Source organism: Oryza glaberrima, chromosome 8 (assembly GCF_000147395.1).
Source record: "Oryza glaberrima chromosome 8, OglaRS2, whole genome shotgun sequence".
In the NCBI taxonomy this organism is placed as follows: Eukaryota; Viridiplantae; Streptophyta; class Magnoliopsida; order Poales; family Poaceae; genus Oryza; species Oryza glaberrima.
In genome coordinates this window covers 16,408,055-16,435,195 of record NC_068333.1, presented here as the reverse complement: position 1 = coordinate 16,435,195, position 27,141 = coordinate 16,408,055, and the positions used below count along the sequence as shown (strand labels likewise).

At 36.4% G+C, this 27,141-nt stretch overlaps 1 protein-coding gene across 1 annotated transcript; it reads right to left on the bottom strand.

Moving 5' to 3' along the window:
* Positions 1 to 12,944: 12,944 nt before the first annotated feature.
* LOC127781422 (AP-4 complex subunit sigma) lies at positions 12,945 to 14,737 on the bottom strand. The gene is made up of 4 exons (XM_052308373.1): positions 14,461 to 14,737; positions 14,157 to 14,243; positions 13,343 to 13,411; positions 12,945 to 13,243 (listed from the first exon to the last, which is right to left on the bottom strand). Exons 1-4 carry the CDS (start codon positions 14,599 to 14,601, stop codon positions 13,109 to 13,111), a joined length of 432 nt encoding a protein of 143 aa, XP_052164333.1. The 5' UTR covers positions 14,602 to 14,737; the 3' UTR covers positions 12,945 to 13,108.
* Positions 14,738 to 27,141: the final 12,404 nt, after the last annotated feature.

Here is a 27,141-nt window from a genome sequence, read left to right as displayed (position 1 = left end):
CTTCTTTAGGTCAGTGACTATTGTTTAATTAATAGCGATCAATTAGTCACTATTTGCTAAGCATATTTGTAGGAGAATGCTTCAATTGCTGTTGGTTCTTTCATATATGTCCAATGCAATTATACAATGTAAATACGAAGTTTTGATATCGCCCGACTCCTCTGCTCGGTATCGGACAATTAATTTAGGCAGGAGGTATTTCATTTTTGCATTCATATGCCCGGATGCTACACAATCTGGAGTACCGGGACTGATGGTGATGATAGGTTTCACTGTGCCATTTGTGATGAAAACTGAACACCACAAAGGATGTCATTAATTAATCTGGTAATCTTTGACTCAATTGTGATGATCCGGTCTTACCTTTATGCCTAGTGAAAGATTATAGCACATCTCAGCTTTCTCTTTACATCTATGCAATTGGGTGAAGGTCACAATGCATGACTTCTTGAAGGTTTCAGTGCAGAGCAATGCACTTTATGGTACCAACGATTCAACGAACATTGTTCATGTTTTGTCATTAATTGGTCCATTTGGTAATACAAAGATCCGAGCTTGGAGTCGCTCAATCTCTACAATTCAATCCGGTTAATCTGTTTTGTCATTTCCTGGTACCACCCATTCACAAGAAGTTTGGATAAGTAAAAAAGGAGAGAGAAAATGAGCTCCAAAACAAACATTTTCTTTTTTTTTTTTTTTTGCAAAGCAAAGCTGTATACTTGAAAAACTGACTTCAGTCTGATGCACTGAGATATATATATAGGCTCCTGAACACGAAAGGAGAGGAGAAGTTCAGGCCGTCAGGATTCAGTCAAGAACATGTTGCAATTAAAGATGGTCGTCAAATTTAATCTGGCCAACATATACTGGGACAGAGTTGGTTTGTTGATAAAGTTTTTCTTAAATTCTACCCGAAGGATATTATATAGGTGTAAAGTTTTGGCGTGTCCGGTGTTATATAGAGTGTCACATGGAGTGTTCGGGCTCTAAAAAAACTAATTACATAATCCGTAAGTAAACCGTAAGATGAATTTATTAAGCTTAATTGATCCATCATTAGCAAATGTTTAATGTAGCAACACATTGTCAAATCATGGAGCAATTAGGCTTAAAAGATTCGTCTCGCAAATTAATCGCAATCTGTGCAATCAGTTATGTTTTTTAGTCTATATTTAATACTTCAGACAGGTGTTCAAGCGTTCGATGTAACAGGGTGTATAGTTTTGGATGGGATGTAAACAGGGCCATAATAGAATACATCGTTGATTAAACGCTCGCTGTTGCCTTTGATATCAGACTCCTGATGTTCATTTGTTCCATGTCCACTGAGAAAAAAAAACTGATACATTTGTTAAAATACACACATACATTCCCTAATGATATGTATTGTGGATAATAAATCTTGAAGATGCAGCTATTCATGATGGACATAAAACAAAATTGAGCCACAGTGGGCCACAACCATGATGTCTAAGGCTACGTTCGTTTCCTCCCTTAGCTTTCCCAACCTTCCACCCTCGTTTTCCGCGCGCACGCTTTTCCAACTGCTAAACGGTGTATTTTTTTTAGAAAAATTATATATGAAAGTTGCTTAAAAAATCATATTAATCCATATCAAAGAGGTATTCCGTTCGAGAAGAAAGTGATTTTTGAGGTGTATGTATGCGAACCCTCGAGGGGGCATGTACTAGATCTGTTGAGAAGATGTCAACATATATAAGTATATATCGTCCCAGTATCCAATATGTATTAGCCGATTTCACGATACAACTACCAGACATAACCACAGCATAATAATCCATGCTCATGAATAGATTTAGAAAAGTAACAGAGTTAAGTTTTAAGTTACTGTCCGTACAAATGTATAAATTATTACATTGCAGTTTTAATTAACTCACTATTCCTTCTTTACTAAAATAATACGCCAATGATATTTCAAGATTCTAAAACACCAAAAAGTAATTTACAATTAAAAAATATACTTTCTTAATTAGTTCTTCAAGGATGACAACACCAACTTATTCATCCATGCATATAGTTAAATTTATAATTTTATTTTTTTTTCTTCAAAACAATAAATATGAAGTTTTACTTTACATGCTCGAAAGTCAATGTGTTTTACTTTAAATGCTCTAAATTTTACATGCTTGAAAGTCAATATGTTTTACTTTACATGCTTGAAAGTCAATGTGTTTTACTTTAAACTATAAAGTTAGCCCGCGCATATGCGCGGGTATATTGCTTTAATTTTTAGTACAAATGTTTATATGTGGATGATATCTTTGAAATACTCTTTGACTCTATTTTAAACATGTTTTTGATAATAATTGGTTTATGCATATTATCTGAAACTGTACAGTCTTGAATTTATGAGAAAAAATTGTCACAATAATGGAGTTGGTTCATATATATTTGTAGTATGTGTGATTCTTTTTATGAATATTTACCATATCTTATTTTTGGAGTTTATAAACTTTAAGTAACATTTTATTCTTGTATTCTATAGATGACTATGGACTTTATGATATATTAGTGAATTATATTTTCTATTAAAAATATATCTAATAGGACTACTTCATCTAATTAAACATAGACTTATATTACTTATACTCCCTGCGTCGCATAAATCCAAAGAGTCAAATTTTGTCCCAAACCAATTGGGGAATTTATATATAACCAAAATAAAGTGAATTTTTTAAAATAGTATCATGATAATCTCCAGAGCACTATGTTATTGTTTATATTTTGAAAAATATCGCCTGGTTTATTTTCAACACCTATGATTCATAATCACATGAGACATATTTACTAATTTGAAGAATGCATTTATTTTCCCAAACTTATTTACAGTAACTATTTCGTTGAAGTATAGTTATAGTCACGTCAGTAGAGTGTATGACATATTAACATACATCCATCAATTATCCTGAAATATTGAATCTTATCAACTATAAAAAAATATACCATAAGTAGTTCATTGCACATGTTACTTGATTATTCATTTGTTGTCAAAATTATTTTCCAAATAAAAAAAACACACTATATGGCCATAAATCTCAAAAAATGGACTAATGTGTTGGATTATAGCATGATCATTGGCTAGAAATATTTTCGATAATTTTTCACATGTATCTAACATTTGTGCTGGTCACTTCTCAAATACCAATCAAATAGTTCAAAAAATAAGAAAAAACTTTGAGAATCTTAATTCAAATAATTTAAAATTAAATAAGATCTACTTGAAAAAACACAACTAAATTGTGTTGTTTTTCATTTTTTATATATATGTAGATTTAAATTTGCTTTGTATATTCATCAAATGATATTTGACGCCCTAAATATGATATTAAATTATTTAAAAATTATCGTAACATTAATTATTATATGCCGGCCTCATGCATTGTGATGTATTTTGGACCTTAAACAATAATAGTTTATTTAATTAAACGAATATAACAGGATCACAAATTGGATATATGATTTTAAAATAATTTAAAAGATAGAACATTCGTAGAGCATTGATTGGATATTATAGATCTATAGTTTAACAACTTATATTTGCATAAATTTTTAAAGTAATCTATTTTATTTCTAAATTATAGAAAATCCTATTTCTTTCCAATGATGGAAGAATCACTTCAAGAGAGACTTTGCGCTCCTTGTGCACACAGCAAAACTGTTAGATCAACCCTTCCAGAAATCATGGCTTGATATCCTTTTGTAATCCCCTCTTGTACATATCTAATTTGTACTTTTATATAGTTCTAATATATCAGTAGGAGGCTCTTCTATTGTTTTAACCGTCAAAAAAAATTATGAAAATCATATTCTAAAGACAAACGATTATATTTCAATGGTACTACATACGTATTTTTTTTGGCTTTATCTTTTTTGTCGTAAGTCCATGCGTGGCTTTTTTTTCCTTCTCGTGAACTGTAGGTAAGCTTTATTGTTTTTTCAATCGTACATAGGAAGTACTTATTTTCTTTTGCCAGCCAACAATTATTACGTTTTAGTAATACACCTAATCTATTGATCTAAAATATCAGCTCACCAATTTAGGTCAAAATCGACGGTGAGATTAGATAGTGCCATGTGACGATACAAGAGTTTTTTGTAGGAGTGTCACGTGGTGGCTTAAGAGCGCTTGTAGAAAGTTTAATTGACTTCTTAATATATAATAGAATATTTCTTTGGAAAAATTGTTCATTTAATTTGGCATGGCTAATTGTCAAACGAAGCGTAAAGTCTAGAATTCCTGTGCATAGTGCTCTTGAATACCATAATGAATTGTTTGGTTACTAATTATCTATATATATATATCAATATTTTCGTCACCTCTTTTTATGATGAAGATGAAAACTCTATAATTCAGCACAAACATATGTACCGGTGCACATTTTTTTTTAAAAAAAAAACATGTACCGCTGAATCCATCTTTTTTCTTCGCAAGAAGAAACGTTGAGTATGTAATATGCTAAGCTTGGTTTGGTTACAGTACAAACCATTGTATATATGGAACTTGATTCATTAAAACCTAAACTAATGGCACAAATCATGTACGTATGTAAAATAGTAGGAGCATTTGTATACAGGAGGAAGTTATAATATTTTAATAATAGATCTAATCTAATGGTGTAAAATAACGGGTCCACCAATTTAAGTGAAAATCAACGGTGAGATTAAATAGTGCCATGTGGCGACTTAGGAGCGTTTGTAGGAGTGCCACATGGCGGCTTAAAAACGTTTGCAGGAAGTTTAATGGACTTTTAGTATATAATAGATAGATAGATAGACGCTCTAAATTTATAATTTTGAAATCCATAAGTAATCAATATTACTCCCTCCGTCACAAAATATAGCATTTTTTTAGTGAATGTGATATATCCTATGGAGCCTGTCCAGATTCGTAGTACTGAGGTATATCACATATAACCAAAAGTTGTTATACTTTGGGATGGAGGTAGTAATATATTTTACACCCATCTTAGACTCTCAATTTTGCGCTCTATTAATTCAGTTCTACTATTCTAAATTAATAATTAGCAAGTTAATTGTAACTCATATGGACTCCTCTTTTAATATAATCACCCCAAAGATAACCAATATGTTTAACATAATATTACAACATTAATATTATAATATTTATAGTGTTTGTAATAATAACCCGTGCAACGGATCGGTAGATGACTAGTATAAATAAGGCCTTACTTCATGAGTAAGCTGTTATCTAGTAAGATGATTGGGCACAATTTAATTTCTTTCATCTTTTTGCCTGTGGCATGATGTAGCCATTTAGCTCCTATTTATTGTTTCTATTCTTTGGATAACTATGTTTTATTTTTCTACCACCTAAACCCTAACATATACTACTTATTTATAACTATCAGCTCATCCCATGCATGAGGCCACACCATCAAGAAAAGCTAACCCGATGAATCTGGTCGCATGTTCTCTGCGTTCATATATTCGTGCCTACCATACAGAGTCATTTGTTCAATCTTGCTTATTTTACATTATAAAGTTTCCCTAGCTAGAAACCTGTGAGGTGTCATCTAGTACAGTGTGCTTAAGCTTGTCCACCATTTATACTGACAGATTGACAACAATTGCATAAATCAAATCGCAATCCAAGCTTCATCCTAGCAGCTAACTTCTGTCTTCCTACAACTACGACTAACCCAAAATATTGAGCTCCAAACAGAGGCCCACAGGGCATAAAGTGAAATGTACCACTGTGAAATATGGTGGACAAAGTTTTATACAGCAAGTGTTATGCCAATATTAATTCTTCCTTGTGCTGTTTAGGAGTGGGTGGCATCAGAAAAGAAGAAAACATGGCAGCCGTGATACTGTTCATGGATAAATAGTTGGCTTCAGAATCATCATCGCCCACAGGTGCTGCATAGCATTATTGTTTGATTTAACTTTTGTAGCGGGCTAGTTTCTTTTCTCCACTGTGCATGCCTTACCGAATTCCCCAGGTAAGCTAGCCGAAGATGCAGATTAAGTACATACATGCAAAATGAGAGAGTTATTATTATCTCAAGATTAATTAAGTTTTAGTTGTTTTAAACTTGAAAAATAAATTTATTTGATATTTTAAAGCAACATTTACCTAGAAAATTTTCGCAAGAAAAAAGCCATTTAGCAATTTAAAAATCATGCTAACGGAAATCGAGGTAAAATCTGTATCTTAATCAGATTCAAATGCAGCCAATTTAGATGGTGTGGCAGCTACTACCTTCATCCCATAATAAGTTAATCTAATTGGCCAGATTTATAATACAAGTTAGAATATACCACATCCCGTACTATATTAACTTGCATATGGGGCGGACGGAATAGATACTCTGTTTATGTCAGCACCGGCTTCAGCACATTGGTGGACAATAGAAATTTGTTTAATTAGTTGGAGATTAGATATCAAGTTAGGAAAAATTGTAGAAACCATTTATTTGGATGTATACAGTGCACTTATCAAATGGTAGGAAATAAATGGATTGTTGTCGGGGATAAGGCACCTACTGTGGTTAGCCTAGTCGGAAACACACAGTAGGAAATCGAAAACATTGAAGCATTCAAAAACTGGCCTTGATGTGCTGATGTGCATATAAATCGAAGAAGCTAAATTCATTTTTGAATGCTTCAATTCTGATCTCATTGTGCCGTAATACTATATATTTGGAATGGGAAGCATCCAGAGTGACGCAAATAGAAAGGATGAGGATGGATGTGCAGTGATTCTGTGACTGACCTCGTTGATCTTATGATTAATTAGGTACATCCCGTTTGTCTAATTAATTGTCTTCTTCCATTATTCATATAGAACCAGTAGTTCAGCTACAGGAATTAATTTTCTCTACCAAGCACTCACTTACTTGCACTGTCCATTCTCATCTCTTTGTATACTGGAAAGCTTTGTATACTAGAAAGTTTAGATAGGTGGAAGACCTGTAGTAAAAGGGAAACAATGGTCGGCTCTGCCGATTCAACTGGGAATGAGTGGGATTGGGAAAAGATAGCACACGTAAATCTCGACTCCATCTTATTGCGAGAAATTTTATGCCGTGGAAAGAAATCGGTGTTCAATATATATAGGTGGAGTTAATCCATCATCTTAAGAAAAAAAAAACTATTTAGTTCGAGTTTTTGAATCAAGAGATGGAAGAAACATTTTTCTTTAACGAACCGGTGAGCCGCCAATTTCATTTTTGCAAGTCTACCAAGTTGTAACCCAAACCTGGATTGCGAACTATCTACAGACTGATGGCGACCATAAGTTGCACACCTGTACTGTTGATGAAAACTGAATAATGCAAATGCTGCATCATTAAACTTGTGGTTTTATATTGTTTCACTTTCGAAATATTTGAGTCATGTCTGAAGAATTAGCACTATTGACTTTCTGGCACATGGACGATTCACACATTCCCTTTAACTTGTAAAATCAAAGGTGTTTTTGATTATTTTCCTGTGATGAATAATTGGGCATTGGAGATTATTGGTTTTGTTATTTGGAATTTATTCACGAAGTGGTTTTGGAGATGATTGGATTTACAGGTGATCGCAGGATTTGTTATTTCATGTGACCGGTCAGACCGGGTTCTAGTAGCCGGTCAGACCGGCGTGTATTGCGCGGTCAGACCGGCGCGGCCCGCGGTCTGACCAGCCAACACTCTGTCGGTTTCGGTTTCGGGTTGTTTATTTGGATATCCGAGTTTATTTCATGATTATGACTTCTAGATGGATACTATACGTATGTAATACTATTGTTTGCTGCTAATGAGTCAAGTTGGAGATAGCTTGGTCTCTGAATATGGTTTCTTTGTTTGTTCCATGTGTAGGTGACTCGATGTCTCGAGAGAGTATTTGCGGTGATGCACCGGGAGTCGGCTTGGGGATAAGACAACGTCCGTGGTGGTCAGAGATCATGCGAGATACTTACGCTAGAGTTGATGCACGTGTTTGATGGAGATTCCATATGGCATACGATGGAGGAATTGTGTGAGTATGGGATACGGAGTCGAATTTGGAAGGAGTCCGAATTTGATATGATTGGTTATGTAAAGTTTCTTTTTTATACTAGAGGGTTTCCTAAGGTGTTTAGGACTCTTAGTATGAGTTTGGTTCGTGGCTTTAGGCTGCCTACCTCGGGTATAAATAGAAGGGGAGCGTGAGGCTTCCCGGTATCGCTTTTGAGAGCAATTGAATTGAGTTTTGAGTTAGGGTTTCGAGTTTAGTCGAGATTTTTTTAAGGAGTGTTGTTGGTGCACTTTGTAAACACAGAGAGAAGTAATAAAGTTGTCATCTACTTTAAGAGTTCTTCGATTTGTGTTTCACCGAGTTTCGATGGTCTAACCGGTGGCACACCGGCAGTCAGACCGGCGGCATCGCGGTGGTCAGACCGGCAGGAGCACGGCGGTCAGACCGGCGGCGACGACAGGCGCGGCAAGCGACTTTGGCGGTTCGACCGATCGATCTACATCGGTCAGACCGGCGGCATCCACTCGGTCAGACCGGCAGATCAATCTCGGTCAGACCAACTTCCGTCGATTTCGAGGGTAACTTTTATTTCCGCTAAAAGTTTTCGGTTTTTGGGTATACCAACCATTCACCTCCCCTCTGGTTGGATTAGTTCTTATGATTCGATCCTACATAACTTGGTCTTTTACACCGTATAATTGGTCAGGAAGTTCCAATGCATGAGTACATGATATTTTTTAAGCTGATTAATTGCACGCATGGTAGTAAAGAGTACCAATTGTCTAGAATGTGCCATTTGGTAATGCACAGCTCAAACATCGGGGCTTGGAGCTGTTTGACATGTGCACACGCAATTCTTACTTATTTGTCTGTTTTATCCTTTCCTGGTCACTTCGCATTTCCAAGCAGTTTGGTAAGCCCCAAGCAGAAAAGGAGACAAAAATTGATACTCTAATCAATTTAAAGTGAAAAAGTGTTGTGATATGCCCTAGAGACAATCATAGAGATGATTGTATCACATACTATATTTACATATTTATCCGACATTGTTCCTTGAAATAGATAACTCCTTATTGGTTAATGAATATGTGATTCTTTCATGAGACTCTTTATATTATTTGTTACTATTTCTAAAGGATCCCTGATCAAATATCATATGTAAAACAAATATGTTTATATGATCAACACATGTATTAATTGATGATCATGTCTCATGGATCATGGTATAGAGATACCAAATTAATAATGTGGACACATGTTGGTGAACATGTTGTTGGATAGACCCAACATGAGACACTGTAAGAGCCATATGTGTTGTGTCATCAGTGATCTCATTAAGTGTTGGTGTTGAATCCTTAGACCTGAGATTATCATGGTTCTCAACATGTGTAGTAGCTTACTTAGGGACTGCTAAACGCTACTCCGTAATTGGATAGTTATAAAAGTAGTTTTCGGGTATGCTATGAAACATGTAGTGGGATATGAATAATTAAGATGGAATTTGCCCCTCCTATGGAGAGATATCTCTGGGTCCCTCGATGTTGTAGATTATGGAAGTGCATAGCCATGCCAAAAGTGATTGAGTCAATCACAAGTTATATAATCTATCAACAGGTTCGAGTGAATGATTGAGCTATTAGAGGATGGCACATATCTAGCCTTGAGCTTAATCGATATCGTGATGCAAAGGGGTTCATACAAGTATATACTAGAGGTTCAGCCGATATGATCTTTATGTATGCCCGGTGGGTCAATACGTTCTGCTAGGGGCCGCTGTTGACACGTGGACCGAAAAGGAGTTTTTGGGTTACAGCCAAGTATATATGAACCTACAGGGTCGCATGCTTAATGGGCCGAAATAAGGAGATTGGATAGAGATCCAATATGAGCTTAATTCGGATAGGGATCCGAATAGGAGTCCTACGGGCCTTGGAGGCCCGAGTGATGGATCTTATACATTCGTGAGGGGTGTGACCAGCGGAGGCATTGGATCACGTGAGAAACCCTAGCCGTCACTTCCCTCCCCGAGCAAAACCCTAGCCGCGCGCGGGTGCTAGCACATCTGCGCGTGGCGTTCCGTCCCTGTACGTGTGGATACCAGTAGAGGCACCGCTGGTTTGCGGTGCTGATCGGCGTGGGAATACGGCGAGGAGAACGCACGAGGAGGAGAAGGTCGAGCCGGTGCGATCGACTACTTCCTCTACATCGACGCGCGATACTTCACGAGAGTTCCTTCGATTTCTCAGTGTCTTCTTCCGCTAAGCAGCGCGTCGAGTGGTAACGATTTATGATCTAATACTTGCATGTCTCTTGGTTTACGCGATAGAAAATTTTGATTTATGCTATCGTAGCCTACGCGTATCCCAACAAAAAAAATCATCACCTAGAAAGTTGATCTTATAATGTGTATATAAAATTTGTTGCCAACGGACTTCATATGAAACAGTTTACATTTTAAGAGGCAGTGGCGGTTCTCCTATGAAATTTTTTTTCCACGTGCGGTTTTAGACCATTGGTCCCTCTTGCCGTTATGACAAGTGGATTTTCTTTTGACCCACTTGTAAAATGAAGCTCGACTTTGAAAAACGATTTTTTTGAAGTAGTGATATCAAGGTTTGGCCAAGAACATGATGAAAGATATTCACAATTTAATCATGTAAATATATACCATGAAATAGTTTCGTATGCTGATACATTTTATCTTTTTTTAGGATAAATAAATAAATCCTCACATCATGAGAAATCAATGATTGTGTGATGATGTAGGCCATTGAGATTCTCTTGGAAAATATTTTTTTCAGCTACCATGAACTAGAAGGTATCATACATTTCAGCCGACGTCCTTCTACACCAATTTATACCGACAGATTGAATTGTAATATAAGATCAAATTGCAGTCCAAGCTTCATCCTATCTGCTTCTCTCTGTACACCTACCAACTAGATATATTGAACTCCAAATCAAGACCCAACACAACACAGAATGCAAAACCAACCACTGTGAATTGAAGTACAGTGGTCGTACGTGTATATATATATATATATGAGATTTGCTTTGGTCCAACAAAAAGTATCTCGAGGTACCGGTACCTCACGGTATCAAATCGTTTTCGATCGTTGGATCTAGCTAGGCAGGATGGGCATTGTTAAATTGAATGATCGGAAACGATTTGGTACCTTGAGGTAGGTACCTCAAGCTACTTTTTATTGGACCGTAGCAAATCTCTCTCTCTCTCTCTCTCTATATATATATATATATCAAGTTTATCAAAATACTATCTAGGTCTCCACATTCCTTCAAAATCTATATACTGTTGTTCGTATTGCAAGTATGATGCCAATATTCAACCTTGTGCTGCTTAGGAGTGGGCGGCATCAGGAAAAAGGAGAGAGAACTTGGCAGCTGTGGTAACATGCACGCACAAATAGTAGGCCTTCAGAATCATCGAACTTTGCTTGTCTCACTAAACTTTTGTTACTAAAGAAGTTTGTCCTTCTTAGTCATATCACCAATTATGTATCCAATGGCAACATCAGAAAGAGAGAAGATCAGCTAGCCGAATATATATGTAGTGTACGTTGTGATGGCAGACATTGCTTCCTCTGTTCCCAGTCAAGGTCCGGCACAAAGTTTAGTGTATTTTGAGATTACCGGTTTATGTCAAGTTGGAAAGGAATTCTAGGAATCATTTTATTGATTACATTTGTGGATTTTCTTTCGTGAGATCAGTCGAGACAACACACAGTGTCCGGAAGGATATAAACACAGACTGATCATATCACAAAGCATCTTGATATATCGGATACTATGTGCTACCGAGTGCTGAGTGTTAGAATGATAGTTCGTGTAGTATTCGATCTCGTTTTCTAGCAGGACTCCGCTCGTTATCGTCTCCTGATTCTGATTCTATAAGTCGGTTTGAGATAGATAAGATTGAAGTCTCGCAGCTATATGTACTGACGGTTTCATAATCAATCGATATCTTCTTGTGTTTAATCTTACACTGAGGTTGTCCTTGTGTGGTGCTAGCTTAGAGTCTTCAGAGCCTTGGGTTTGGCCACCAGTGAAATTATTCTATTAGCTAATTTGTAGTATATGGAATGCAGGTAGGAGTACGGTTCAGTTACTGAGCACCACTATTTTCCTTAATTGCCGAAGATATGGAATATATTTTCGCTACCAATCACTCACTTCCTTAAAAGTATCCTCGCCATGTCTTTATATATTGCAAAGCCTGTGACTCTCAGGTGTAGATAGATCAAAGGACCTGTTGTAAAAAGGGCTGAGGCAACCCAAACTTTGTAGATAGATCGAAGGCCCTGTTGTAAAAAGGGCTGAGGCTACCCAAACTTAGGGCCTTTTCGTTTTGGAGGAATTTTAAAGGATTTGGATTCCTAACTGGGAATGAGTGGAATTGGGAAAAGATTATAGACTTACAGAGCCTGCACACGTTGACAACAGTGCTCAAGTGGTGGAAAGAAGGTAACATTCAGCAGAAGATGGAAACATGGATGAAAACAACAGGCAACAACCGATCGTGCCAGGATAAATGTAGTTCATCAATCAAGATCAGGAAGATGAAAATGACATTGCAGCCTTGTGAGATTTTGGAATTATATCTTGGGCGATAGTGTCGAGCCAATCTACACATTTCCTCTGTTTGTCTCACTACCTCATCTAAGAGTTTAAATATCATGATATCTATATGGTCAGAGTCTCAGAGATAACATCATTTCTGCTTACAACAGTCCAAGCATTACTTTTCCCTTCAATTCTCTACACAAGATACTTCCTCTAATTTAACAGTCCTACAGCATTATAGTATAAAGTATAGTGGAGTAGTTAGTTAACATAATACATCATTTGAACCCTCTGACATTTTGAGCCGTAGCACTTATCACAATCAGTTGCTTTGTTAACTTCACAAATCATGTGTAAAAAATCAAAATGAAATAACATGAAGAGAAGTACATCGCATCTTTGTATTCAGCATATAATCATCTCCAGTCAGCTCATATCAATAATATGTGCAAACAGAATTTTTTTGTACTCCCCAGTATATGAAAGATACAGCACCACACAGCCAAAAGGATGAAGAATTAGATAGTTAGAGAATGCAATTCTAAGAAGTTTTCTCCATAAGCTGGATTGGTGCTAAGATATTCTGTTTACTTGTCTCTACTATGCAGCCATTCATCACCATCTCTTCCAGCATGAAGTGCACCTTCTCAAGATGGAACATGATGTCGAGTTCACACTGGCCAAAAGGATAATTACCATCAGCTTGTCCCATGTGATAAATGAGAGTATATTTACAGTCACAAGAAACATAATTGTTGGGATTACTGAAAAATACCACATTTCCGAAGTGGCGGTCCATGGTTTCCACGAAAAGATGAATGAATTCGAGAATAGCAAGCTCATTCTGCCAAACAAAAGAAAATTGAGGCATTTTAATTTGAATCAAGGAAAGCATAATGTAGGCTGTAGTTATGATTGACATCCCAGAGGAAAACTACAATGCAAATTGCAACCAAAACAAGTTGAAGGGAGATTTGACTTTGGCCATTGCTACAAAATTCATTGAGAAACCAGGCAGCAAACAATGAACTGCAGTCAACAGGCATAAGATGGAGATACTGAGATTCGTATCCAGAGATGTAAGTATGCAATAGTGTTACCACACAGAATCACCAATATAACCAATTTTCCTACTAAAGAGTTCCATCTAATGATAAATCAATAGTAATACCTTGTACCTTATAGTTCCATCCAAGGATAAATCAATAGTAATATCTTATAGTTCCATCATAGACAATGATAATACATTTTCACATTACTATCAATTATCAAATCCGACTTGTGCATACATTCACGATTATTGAGGAAATTAAACTTATCATGTGAAATTTCTAGTTCCTAATACAAACCATTAAACCGTATATCTTCTGAACTGATAACAACCCCAAACCCTCAACTACTAAGTAGTAATATCATTTTTAGTAGCAAGGACATGTTCAGAAACTATGAGCTAACTGCAACTGCAGGAGCATTTCGGTGCCATAAAATGGAATTTAATGGCAAAATTTGGTAAATCATCCGAATTGTTCAACAAAGGGAGGCATGGTGCCTTTTTTCTAATGAAAATTGGAAGGCGGAGGAATCAATACCTCGTCGTTGTCGACGCCGACGAGGAAGAAGAGGGAAGCGTACCGCCGGTACACCACCTTGTAGTTCCGGTGCTCCACGAACGAACACTGCAATCGCACGGATCATACAAATCACATCATCACGAGGAAAGAGAACGAACACCCAAGAAGCTGCACAGATCCAGATCCAAGAACAGGAGGCTTCCTTTCCCCGCTCCCCCCACCCACCAATCCGGAGCCCAAGATTTGGCGCTGGGCAATATTGGATGCAAGAAAACGAGGAGGAATCGGAGGGGGGATCGGGAATTGGGGGGTTAACCAAAACCTGCTGGTCGGTGCGGGCGAGGCACTTGCGGACGATCTCGCCCTCGAGGGCGCGGCGCTCGTCGATGGAGAGGTGCTCGTAGTACTGGGCCAGCCGCGTCTGCCCCTGCTTGTTCACGAACAGCACGAACCGGATCCCCATCGCCTCGCCTCTCCTCGCTTCTTCCTTCTTCGCTCTGTTCCTAGGCTGCTTCGTCTTCAACCTCTAGACACTCTGCTCTTTCTTTCTTTCTCCTCTCTTGTGTTTGACTCTTCTTTGCCCACACTCGTCTTTCAACGCAACGCAACCCTCTTCTCGTTTTGCCCTTTTTACTATTTGCAACGGTGGAATTATTTTAGGTATGGCGTTTGTAATATAATTGAAACTATATTCAAACATTTTATAAATTTAAAAGTAATTTACTTAAATTTAAAATTTAAAAGTAACTTAGAAGAAACTCTTTGTAGTATTAGAAGTAAGTTACATTAGGAGTTCAAATAAAAAAAATATGTGGAGTAAATTTTCAAGTAAAATGTACACAAGATTTTCAAGTAAATAAATATATATTTATTTATTTAAAGTAATCACTATATTATTGTTGAAAACTAAAATCTTGCATCATATAGAAATTAACTCTTCACAATATTAGAAATAACTTCACTATTAGAGAAAATCAATTTTTATAAGTAACTCTACATAATATTAGCTACTGTATTGAAAATAGCTACACTGCTAATGGAGTTAAGAAAAAAATTAAATAATTTAAATATATTCAATATTAGACTTGTTTTATCACATATTTTGAGTAGACTATGTTGGTTCAAACGGATTTAAAAATAATATACGGTTTAAGAGATATAGGTCATCAAAGATTCTATTAAAAAAGAAATATTAGTGTAACGGTATGTTAGACTCAGTAGCATGCACGTGAATCCATATAACAACCAACAGATACTATGTGGTCCTCTTTTTTTGCAAGTGGTCTCATTTCTCTATCTCTTGATCAGTACAACATCCACATGTTCATTTCTTAGCCATTACAACTAATTAATCGGATGGCTTACGACATGATGTTTGGATAAGATCAAATAGTATGCGTGCACTGAATACATTTTACCATAAAAATAGGGATTAATTAGATTATACCATTATAACTTTTATAGTTTTATAAAATATGCCATTACTATTTAACTATTTGAAGTCATACCATTACAATTTAGTAGATATTTAAGAAAGGCCACCACATACCGCTCCAACACACTGAAATTTATTTTTGGACCAAATTACCATGTCTTTTTTCCTCCATCCCCTCCTCCCATCCTATTTCTGGATCTGAGTTCCCGGGGTAAGGATGGTGGAGAGGCCCGGCGAGCAGCCCCGAAGGAGTCAGAGTGATGTTGCTGGCGCTGTGAGATCATACTGCCGCAGTGTCGTGTCATCGTGTGAGCCGCGAAACGCCACGCCCCAAATCAATTTTGAGAGAAAAGAGAAAGATCAAGAAGTAAAAAAGAGAAAACAATGCACGGATGAAAGAACACATATCTGTTGCTGATAGTCCTATGTACAATATCAATGTAAAACGAGCTTTAAGAAGACAAGAACGTTAACATATCGGCGGAAGGTGATCTATTGAATACTACCAGTCAGGAACAACAGCAGGTTGAAGTCACAAACATATATCTTCTCCATTTATTAGTCTTTTAGTTAATACGACGACCGGGTCATCAGTCATGCATGCCATATGATGTAGATTTAGCCCTTTGAAAATCAAACTGAAACTAGTGTATGAATTTTACAATTTTACAGTAGACAGTACTGCCAACTTCATGCATGCAGCACGAGGAAAGGGTCGGGAAGTACTGTCTGCTGCAGACAATGTTGAGTGTTGTGCCAAAGCTCAGACCTAATAAGCACTTCCAATCCATGTACAGTTAGGTAGTCCATGGCCGGCTAACAGTGAGCCCGTGGCTCCGGGCCACACCTCGGGGTTCTATGACCATGGCTCCGATGTAAGGTTCACTGTTCCACGTCAGAGTATGAAGATACCGTGTGCCTTTTTTCCGACGCCTTTCATTCTCAGATAAATGAACTTTGGTAACAAGTGCTGCTGCAGGACCTGCAGCATGTACATGTATATGAATTTATCATCTATCGTTCCATTTGGTAGCACCTACAATGGGAGGCACGACGATATGGTTGCATGATTTTGTGCGGTGGATGAACAAGATGAGAGATCATGGATTGCAAAATGAACAAAACCTATCCAGGACGAAGCATATATATAAATAGTCGTAGTAAGTACTTTCTCAATAAATAGAAGTCAAAACAGATGCTCATAACTACAACAACATAGGTCACAGAAAGTAAACTAAACAAGGAGGTTGGATTACGTTTCCCTCGTTTCACTGGTGGAGAAACCATCTTTAGTCGGTCGACCCAAATCCACAATAGTCCCGGTTCCATTAAAAACCAAAACTAAAAACGATTTTTAATTAAGTCCCGGTTTATAAGAACAACAGGACTAGATGATCTTTATTCCCGGTTGGTGTTATCTTTAGTTCCGGTTGGTAACACCAACCGGGACTAAAGATGATTTTTAGTTCCGGTTGGTTCCCTGTCAGACCATGTCAGGCGCCTAGGATCACAAACCGGGACTAAAGATCTAATTTTAGTCCTGGTTGGGGTTATAAACCGGGAATAAAAATCTAACATGTACTATATAATCCCTATTACTTATCCTCTTCTCTCGTCCACCCAACAAACTCTCTCTATCTCTTTTTTTTTCCTCTCTGACACCCTCCCTCTTTCCTGCCTTATCTCTTTCTTTTTGGATAGATCGAGCGAGAGCGCTAGCGCTGAGAGCGAGAGCGGGCCGGCGCGGAGGCGCGGAGGGCCACCGGCGCGGAGGGCCTGCGCGGCGGGGTGGCGGCCGGCGCGGTGGCGCGGAGGCGCGTAGGGCCGTGCGGCGGCGGGCAGCGCGGAGAGGAGGCGGTAGCGGCCGGGCGCCTCTGTGATTTTTTTTTTTGAATTTGTGATTTATTGCATGATCCTATGATGTATTGATTTGTGTATGATGTATTTGCGATGAATTTTGTAGAACTTGTGATGTAATTTGATTTGTGTGCAATTTTTTTTTGGATTTGTGATGTATTTGATTTGTGTGTATAAGTAACTTCAAAGATTTGTGATGTGGATTTGGGATGTTACATTGATTTGGGATTTGGGGTTTAATTTGGGGATATGTATCCCACTTTATTCGGGAGAAAATAAAAAAGAAAAAAAAAAGAAGAAAGGGGGCATCTGGACTGCTGTTATCTCCTCTTTACTTCCGGTAAAGATTCCTCTTTAGTCCCGGTTGGTGTTAACAGCCGGGACTAAAGATCGATCTTTAGTCCCGGTTATTTCACCCGGGACTAAAAATAGCGATCTTTAGTTCCGGATTTGTAACCGGGACTAAAGGGGGTTACGAACCGAGAGGAAAGATGGTTTCTCCACCAGTGTTCGAACTTACTTCCTCCGTTTCACATTGTAAGTCATTCTAGCTAGCATTTCCCACATTTATATTGATCTTAATGAATCTAGACATATAGATTCATTAAGATCAATATGAATGTGGGAAATGCTAGCTAGAATGACTTACACTGTGAAACGGAGGGAGCACAGATATGTACAAGCCAACTCGTATAATACGCAGTATAAACTTGAAATAAAAAAAGTTGTCTCGTTCAGTTTTTGTTCCATTTAATTCGCTGTCTTTGTGAGTTCACACACATATATGTTTATACTTAATTAAACATTGTTATCCTTTTTATGCTTATAATACTTGGGGTTTGCATTAGCCCGTAGTACCGAATGCCTGATGTATAACACTTTAAACTGCCGGGGAGCAATGAACTACTCCGGCGGAAACTCACGCGAGAGCACGCACACAAGAAATAAATTCTGAAGATTATTAACACACAACAGGATATGATGACAAACACCAGCGACGCACGCTTTTTCTTATTGCAATTTACACACTCGGTGGCAACCAACTGACAGCCTCGTGTACATGCATACAGCTTCAACGACTTGGCTGAGTCATACGCATGCATCAGCCATCCTCGCAAGTCACGCTCCAACGTGCTCCACTCATATGCATGCAGCTACGGATTCTACCGCACACCACTTGCTGATCCTATAATCTAGCTAACATCCTGAGACTCACTCCTACTAACACATGCAATACATGCACATGCAGTTACTAGCTATTGCCTCGTTGTTTTGGGTTATAAGACGTTTTGATTTTGGTCAAAGTCAAACTACTCTAAGTTTGACTAATTCTGTAGAAAAAAGTAGTAATATTTTTAACCCAACACAAATATATTCAACTTAATTAATACAACTTCGACAAGATCGAGCTTTTGGCGGTTCAAGCGGTACATGTTGCGCCGATAGGTTAATTAGCGTTGGACAAGGATGCGTAGAATGCATACAAAATCATGTAAAATCGAGAAACTTGGAGGAATAGATGCTATTTTTTTTCAATTGAGAATGTTCCGTTGGAATCAAACCCATGTCTAATTTCCTGCAAAACACTACCAATTTTCATGCAAGTGCACAAACTGGGATTGCTGGGGTAGAAAATGTTTAAGCAGACTATCCGTATCCCTGTCTCCATGGCTGTATACTTGAGCTTTGGAAGCCCTACTAAACCCATGATGCATCCACATGGAAAAACCAGCCCATATATCTGAACAAGAATCATGTCTGAACTCTGACGAGAGGATGATGAAAAAAACAGTACATAAATAACCACGTACGTGAAAATTTAATTCATGATTCAGCCATGTCAGTGTGGAAGGCTACAACTAGCTAGCTAGCTGCACTCTCAGTCCAAGGGCTTGGGCCCAACCACCTCCATCGTCGCACAAATAATCCATGGCTGCCTGGCAGTGAGCCCAGGGCCCTGGCCCGCAGCCCAGGGTCGTCGGACATTGGCTCCGACGCTTGATAGAGTAACGTAAGAGGTAGGCAGATCCTGCAGTATGCTACTTCTCCAATGCCATCCATTCTCAAGTAAACTGATGTAACAAGTGTTGCTGTAGTTCGTGTGTGTCAGTATATGTTACAAACACGAACAGTGCTAAATAGAGAGTATTACCTCTAGCTCACTTGCCAGGGATAAGATCTAGACATACGACAGGAGGAAAATCACTTGGAAGGGATGATAGTTTGCTTCCTGCAAAGGATGAAGTAGACAGATGGATAGAAAAAGCTTATGAATACGAGAGTGGAAGTGGCCATGGGACATATAAGAAGAATCAATACTCGGTTGGTGGTTGTAGCAAGTACTTTCTTAACTTTGAAGAAAGTTAAACAGAAGTTGATGACTATATATGCCTTGTAGGCCATATAAAGGAAACTAAACGAGATGGTCTTTGCATTACATCCACAAATGTTTTCTTTTCAAGTAATGTTAATTTCTGATCTTTCCTCCAATTTTTTTTTTCACTCACTGACTTAAACATAGAATATTTAGTTTATAATAAACTAGCATGGTGGTCTCCGTAAATTGAGCGGCTAGCATCCATATATTTTCTCTCAATTAATAGTATATATATTTTCACATTTTATTATTAAAATATATTAAAATGACAACATAATTTTAAATTTTTTACTAGCTTGATCAAAATAACCAACGTGTAATATTTGTAATGTATTGTATATACGTCATAGTTATTAATTATTTTTAATACCAAATGTTAGTTATTTCTGAATTGTATTTTTATATGGACTCTAGACTCCTTATTCTTTATTTTTTAATTATGAATTTTTATTATTCATAAATTTTATTCCATTTTCTTATTTTAAATTCAAAATTTCAGTTATTTCTAAATTATACTCCTATATGAACTCTAGACCGCTCTTCCAATATTTCTTATTCTTTAATTCTGAATTTCTGTTCATTTTAAATAGTATTTCTATATGAACTCTAGACTCTTATTCTAATATTGCTTTTTTTAATTCTGAATTTTCATTATTTCTAATTGTATTTTTATATGAACTCTAAACTCATCTTTCAATATTATTTATTTTTTAATATCGAATTTCAGTTATTTCAAAATTGTATTCCTATATGGATTCTAGACTATTGTTCCAATATTCCTTTTTTAATTATAATTTATTTATTTGTAAATTGTATTTTTATATGTACTCTAAAATTTATTTTTAATTTTTTAATTTTTATTCCGAATTTTAATTAGTTGGAAATTCCTATGTGGACTCTATACTCTTCTTCCGATATTCCTTATTTTAGTTCTTAATCTCTATTATTTCTAAATTGTATTTCTATATGGACTCTAGACTTATGTTTCTATATTTCTTTTTGTAATTCTGATTTTTAATTATTTTTAAATTGTATTTCTGTATGGATTCTATATTCTACTTCTAATATTTCTTATTTTTAAAATTTCAATTTTTCATTATTTCTAAATTGTATTTCTATACAGACTCTATCCTCTATTCTATATGGACTCTATCCTCTTATTTTAATTTTCTTATTTTTAATTCCGAATTTCAGCTATTTTAAAATTGTATTCCTATATGAACTCTGTTTTTTCTCTCCGATTAATGTCAGAATTTCTAGGCCATGAAAACGAACGTGGATGCTTCCTTTTCTATTCTTTTAATAAGTTGATGTATAACCTTCCTCAAGTAGTCTAAACTTGTAGCACATATTAGTGATTCTCTCTTACCACTTTGTTGATACCTTTCTTTTTTGTCACCAAGACAATCCATCTCTTAATCTCTGTGGTCTGTATGGAGTCATCAAGCACCTTCATTTTGAGAATCTACTAGTCATTTCTCATGTTTACTAGTCAAAAAAAAAAAAAAAGCACAATCGTTACGGCAGAGGAATTGTATCACTGTTTTCATGCACAGTTGCCCTTCATTCGTGGTATCAACACATGCCCAAGTTAGGGACTTGGCTATCTACCAGCTTCGGGTACAAAATTCTACTGCCAGCTACACACTGAGCCATATTCAGTCAGTGAGATCATGAGAGAGGTCCACTATATTTCATCCTTTTGCCTCAATTCCAACTCCATGAGCTCAGTGTCCCGAGCCACCGCTCGGGATTGCCAGATGGTGGTTCTGCTGGTGCATGAACTGTCATGCATCCTAAAGTGAACGTCCAGTCCTCTTCTTCTCCAATGCCACCCATTCTTAAAATGAAATCTTTTAGCAAGCTCTTTACAAGGTACATGTTTCAGAACTAAAAAATTGAATGTAAATAGCATGAGTTGTTTTATATGCAGACTGATATATATGACTTGGATTTTTTGCACTCGAGAGCACATGTACCCACAATCTACACCACACATACAGCTTACGGTAGTTACATTAAGGTGCTAATTCACAAAATGCACACGAGAGCACATGTACCCACGAATCTTACGGCAGTTACATTAAGGTGCTAATTCACAAAATGTACCTCGCATGATGTTTCCTTTATACGATATTTTTTCAACTGTAAAATACCTTGTTTATGTGGTTTTTTATTTGTTGTATTTTATATGGTTGCCCTATTAATTTTACTAGTCGTCAACCCGTGCATTGCACGGGATGAATTTATATATTGCTAGTATTAGTATTATAAATGCTAAAATATATATGTCAAAATTATAAGTAAATTTTGGTTTAATGTAAGTTATGTGTACTAATATTTTAAATATATATATATTCCAAGAAGACAAAATTAATAATTATATATAAACCATTATAGTATTTATTTTGTTGATTTATAGTTTCTAAATTTAATGGTCCACGTGATTTTTACGGGCAAGTTCTATTAATTACGTAAATTAGACCTGCTATAAAATCCAAATTAAATGAGTTCTAAAAATGCCTAATGATATCAAATGCTGATTAGTCTACTAAATTATTTTTTTCAAATAAATCACATATTGATTGACTGAAACAGAACAAATGTTTCCAGACAAAGCAACTGATTTATTAATTAGTGGTATTGGGAGTACTTATCAGGTAAATTTGACATAGAAGGATAAAAATCCAACGACATGACCATGAATAATACGTTATGCAGACTACACGTAATGCATACAATATATATACTATCCATATATGTCACTACTTAAAATTATTCTACGATACAATTTTTCAGTGAACTTTATCATTCAATAGACAAAACATCAACAGCATAATTTGTTACTTCAGTCGAAAGCAAAATTCAAGAAATTATTAAATAAGTCACATGTGACCTATGAGTTTGATGGAATACCTTTGTAGATTGTACATTGGACTATCAGCGATAGATCTTCTTGGATGCCTGGGAATTTTTCGATTTGTGAATTTAATCTAACACCTGAAACTCATGGATCTATATGATGGCTGGGGCAAGTAATGATTCATGTCGTTTTAGAATTCAGATGAGGGAAGAACGGAGTTACAATCTAATCTTGATTACAAAATAATACAGTAGAAGCTAAAATCGAGAGTCCTGATTGGTTAAAAAAATATAATTGTACCTGAGCAGTTCAGCACCTGAGCTGTTGAAGTCTTCAGGTTGTGTGTGCTGCAGATGAGCCTATCATGAAGTCTTCGTGTCGCACGGTAGCTCTGACTCTGAAGCCTACAGGTTCATGCTATACAAATCGATCGTTGCCGATCTGAATGGATGAAGGGCGACTGGAGAGCGCTCGTCTGCTCACGGAAGTCCCAACTGCTCTCACGGAGAGATAGATCGATACCAATTGCGATTAGATGGGTTAATTAAAAATGTGATAAAAATTGGACACAAATTAAATTTGTATTAAAGTAGGGAATTGGTTGGTTTTATAATAAATTGTGATAATCATACTATCTATGTAATGACCAGATATTTTTAGTTAATATGAGAAGTCTCCAATTAATATATGTAGTTTAACACATGGATAGATATAAATTATACATACGAACAAATTAATTAATTATAAATGGTGCTTAAAAAAATAGGCGTACCGCACCGAATCATTCATCATGTAGTGATCATTGTTTTGTTGTGGAATATAATCTTGTTGATCGCCGTAATTAGGCCCAGCAAAGTTGACGTCAAAGATGTTTTGATTAAGGGCAAAATCGAACAGGCTAGAGGATGTTTTTTTATTCTCCCCATCGTAAGAGTTGGTCTGGGATTTTCAATCTACAAACCATCTGTGCAATGATTCTTTAATTTTACTCCTGTAGCAAATATGCGATGTTGCATTGGTTTGAACCTAATTGATCTAAAGAAAATAATGGAAGGAACGAAAATAAGATGATATATAATTACCAGTATTCATTTGAATATATCAGGAAAGAGAAAAAATACCGATCAAACTTGCTGTCGATGCGAGATTAGAACGGAAGGCAACTGGCCAGCCTGGCTTCCGTTCCCAATATTTGAAGAAATCGCAAGAGAAAAAACAAAATTACCGATCCAACATGCCATCGATGGGTGATTAGATTCAACGGCGACCGGAGCCTGGCTTTCGTTTCCTGATGAACTTTTCTCGAGTGTGTTTGTATTCACGATGAGATACGGACGGTACATGTAAAGATGAGATACAATACATAATGTAAACCTAGATTACAGGGATTTTAAAAGGTGGCCTCACCATGTTGTTAAGAATAATGATCTACGGTACGGTAGTTAATATATATGATTGATCTAATCGATGGCTAGATCTTTCTGGTTAACATGAGAGCTCGTAGAAAGTGCCCGATTAGTATAGGTATAGATAGATAGATATGTTTGCTTGAGATTTTTTCCTTAATATGTTTGATGACCTATAAAATGATATACTTTCGGGAGTACCATTTTTGTAAGATGTTAATTTGGAGATATAATAATAGATGTATCGTTTCCTCATTATGACTAAATATCACGTTGTCAAAAAAATAGGGGTTAGATAAATACCATGCACTAAATGTCATATATAGTTATTATTGAAAAAAAAATTTAACCAAAGACAGTAGGGGAGACCCCACGGTATATTAATTTTTCAGAAATATGTACAAAGAAGGAAAGAGACAAACCGAGAAGGAAAAAAAGGAAAAAGAACAGTTAAGTTACAACTGATCTATCCATGATTGAACTAGGGGCCCATAACATTCTTTGAGCCTAATTAAATGTAAGCTCAAATCTAACTTCAAGTTCATCAACCAGTTTTGCACTAAGGGTTGGACGCCTTGGAAGATAAGTCCATTTCTCTCTTTCCAGATATTCCATGAGGCAATTAAGAATAGCTCCATAAAGCAAGGATGCAAGACAGCCACTTTTTGAGCCTGGATCCTTTGATAAAAATCCAAGTTAGGGTTCCATGTCCATCCCAGACGATTCCAACAAGCTGCACTAAATGGACAAAGGAAAAACAAGTGATCTCTAGTTTCTCTATCATTAGCTGAGCAAGAGAGACAAATGACTGAAGTATTGGGTGGCGCGCAGTGTTTTCTAATTATTGAAAAATTTTAATGGTAAAAAAAAAGCTATAGACATATAATACGTACTAACCTAGTAATATTTTCTTCCTATAGTAAGCATTCATTTGGTTAAGGTTAGATACATTTTGCAACACAAATCTTGATAGACTTCAACAGTGCAGATTGTAGGTACATGTGAACCCGGGTTCAAATTTGCATTTTTCATATATATTTATTTATATAAAGAAATAATTAGATAACTACACTAGCACCGAAAATGTCACCATTGTCACATTTTTAATAGGGTGCGACAGCAGTGGTACCTACTATCACTGCCAGATTTTCTCAAGGCCCAAAATGCGCAAAAAATGTAGTATTATGCAATTTTTCATGCGACGCTTCTGTGGTATATATAGGATTTGTACCTGGGACCCATCTGTCGACGTGTAACATCCTTTCTATATGAAAATAATATTATTCTGATGTCTCACTACTTAAAACAGCTAATTCATATTTGACATTGTAGATATAACTTCAAATGAAAAAAAAAGCACCAAATTTCATATATAGTTTTCCCCATACGAAGTCGTTTGAAAATTTTAAACATTCATCCGTGGAAATAGATCCCAACACTTTGAACATCTAAATAAAAAATATTAAACCCAAACATGGTTCAATCTTTCGTTTTCGGTATTTGTATCAGGGGTGCTAATATGGTGATATTTCTGAAATTTTGGTCCGAAATTTCGAACAAAATTTTGTTAAATTTAAAAAAATATTGCCAAAATTCATGAGAAATTTTAGAAAAATAAAATCGTATCGGTTGGGGGGGTGGCCGATATGACCAAATTTTTTGAAATTTTGTTCCGAAGTTTTGAACCCTGACACAAATAGATCCAAGGAAGTTGTAGAACTCGTCGAACCCTACGATTTGGACATAAAGTTTTTCATAAAAGGAAAAAAACTATCATTTGAATATGTTGGCCTTTTCCGATATTCAATGGATAGGTCCAAACTGTCCGGTCAATTGAGTATAAATGCTGGTTCATGTTATGAAGAACCAGTGATGCTTGTTTCCTATCACTGCTGATTTATAACATGAACAACTAGCAGTGATACAATAGTAATGGTTCATAACAAGAACCAAGAGTGATACTCAAGTATCACTGCTGGTTCAGAGTAGTATCAGTGACTGTTCTAAGGAACCAACAATCGTGGGCCGGTTTGATTTATTTTAAATGATAAAAGTATGCCCTAGAAAGAAAACTAAACTGGAAGATGGAATCTGTCAACAAATTTATTTTCTCTATATATATCCAGGAGAACTACATATGATTGCATTAAGAATTGTCAGTAAAATACAATGGCTGCTTTTACTTCCTGCCTACTACTTTTATGGTGGTGTTTACTAATAGTAGAAATGATTGACAATTGATATCTCTTTTATTTAGTAAACCATATCAATTTAATAACAAATATTATAGTGAACAGTATATAATTGTGTAATAAAGCAAGAGACTCATAATCAATGCCACAAATCGTTTCTACTAGTGGTAAAGATCATTATGAAAGTGGCCACAATGAAATATTTATATGGATTCATATGGAAATCAGCATATTTTTCTTTTATAGTCATACTGACAAACTACTTAAAGTCGAGCTATTGACGAACCCATAATTCTTCATGGAGAGCTCATGTGAATAATTAACCAAAATGTATATATGGGGTGTGTCTGCAAATTTTCAACCGCCGATCGTTACTGCGTGGCTCTTGTGGCAGCCATCACATAGAGATCGAGCACAATTCAAAATAGCACACCCCCTTAAACAAAGTTATGCTTATTTGCCATATGCAGAACTCACGTAAATTAAACCTTCTCCAGTATTGTGCTCATGCTCGGACGCAGGCACCTCCACTCCACGGATTTGATCATCGCTCTGATACTGGCTTCAGTACTAGTGCACATAATGACCTGAAAGTACATAATGACTTGAAGGGTGCATTATGCTCCTTTCCCGATGCCACACATTCTGAAATGATGATCCAACTCGATCCATCAGGTAAGGGCAAGTGCTATATATGGATGTGACTACCTCCTCTAAATTTATCTATTTAATTCACTTATGAACTAAGAGGTAACCCATACCTCCAGTACACAAATATCAATATACTCCTTCCGTATTTTATTTTAATGTATTAAGCCGTTGACTTTTTAACAAACGTTTGACCTTTCGTCTTATTCAAAAAATTTATATAAT

Excerpts from the sequence above, each read along its gene's own strand:
- LOC127781422 (XM_052308373.1), bottom strand. The coding sequence starts at position 14,601 with ATGGGGATCCGGTTCGTGCTGTTCGTGAACAAGCAGGGGCAGACGCGG. Across the intron at positions 14,244-14,460 it reads TCGCCCGCACCGACCAGCAG|TGTTCGTTCGTGGAGCACCG; the intron begins GTTTTGGTTAAC and ends GTGCGATTGCAG. Across the intron at positions 13,412-14,156 it reads TCGGCGTCGACAACGACGAG|AATGAGCTTGCTATTCTCGA; the intron begins GTATTGATTCCT and ends TTTGTTTGGCAG.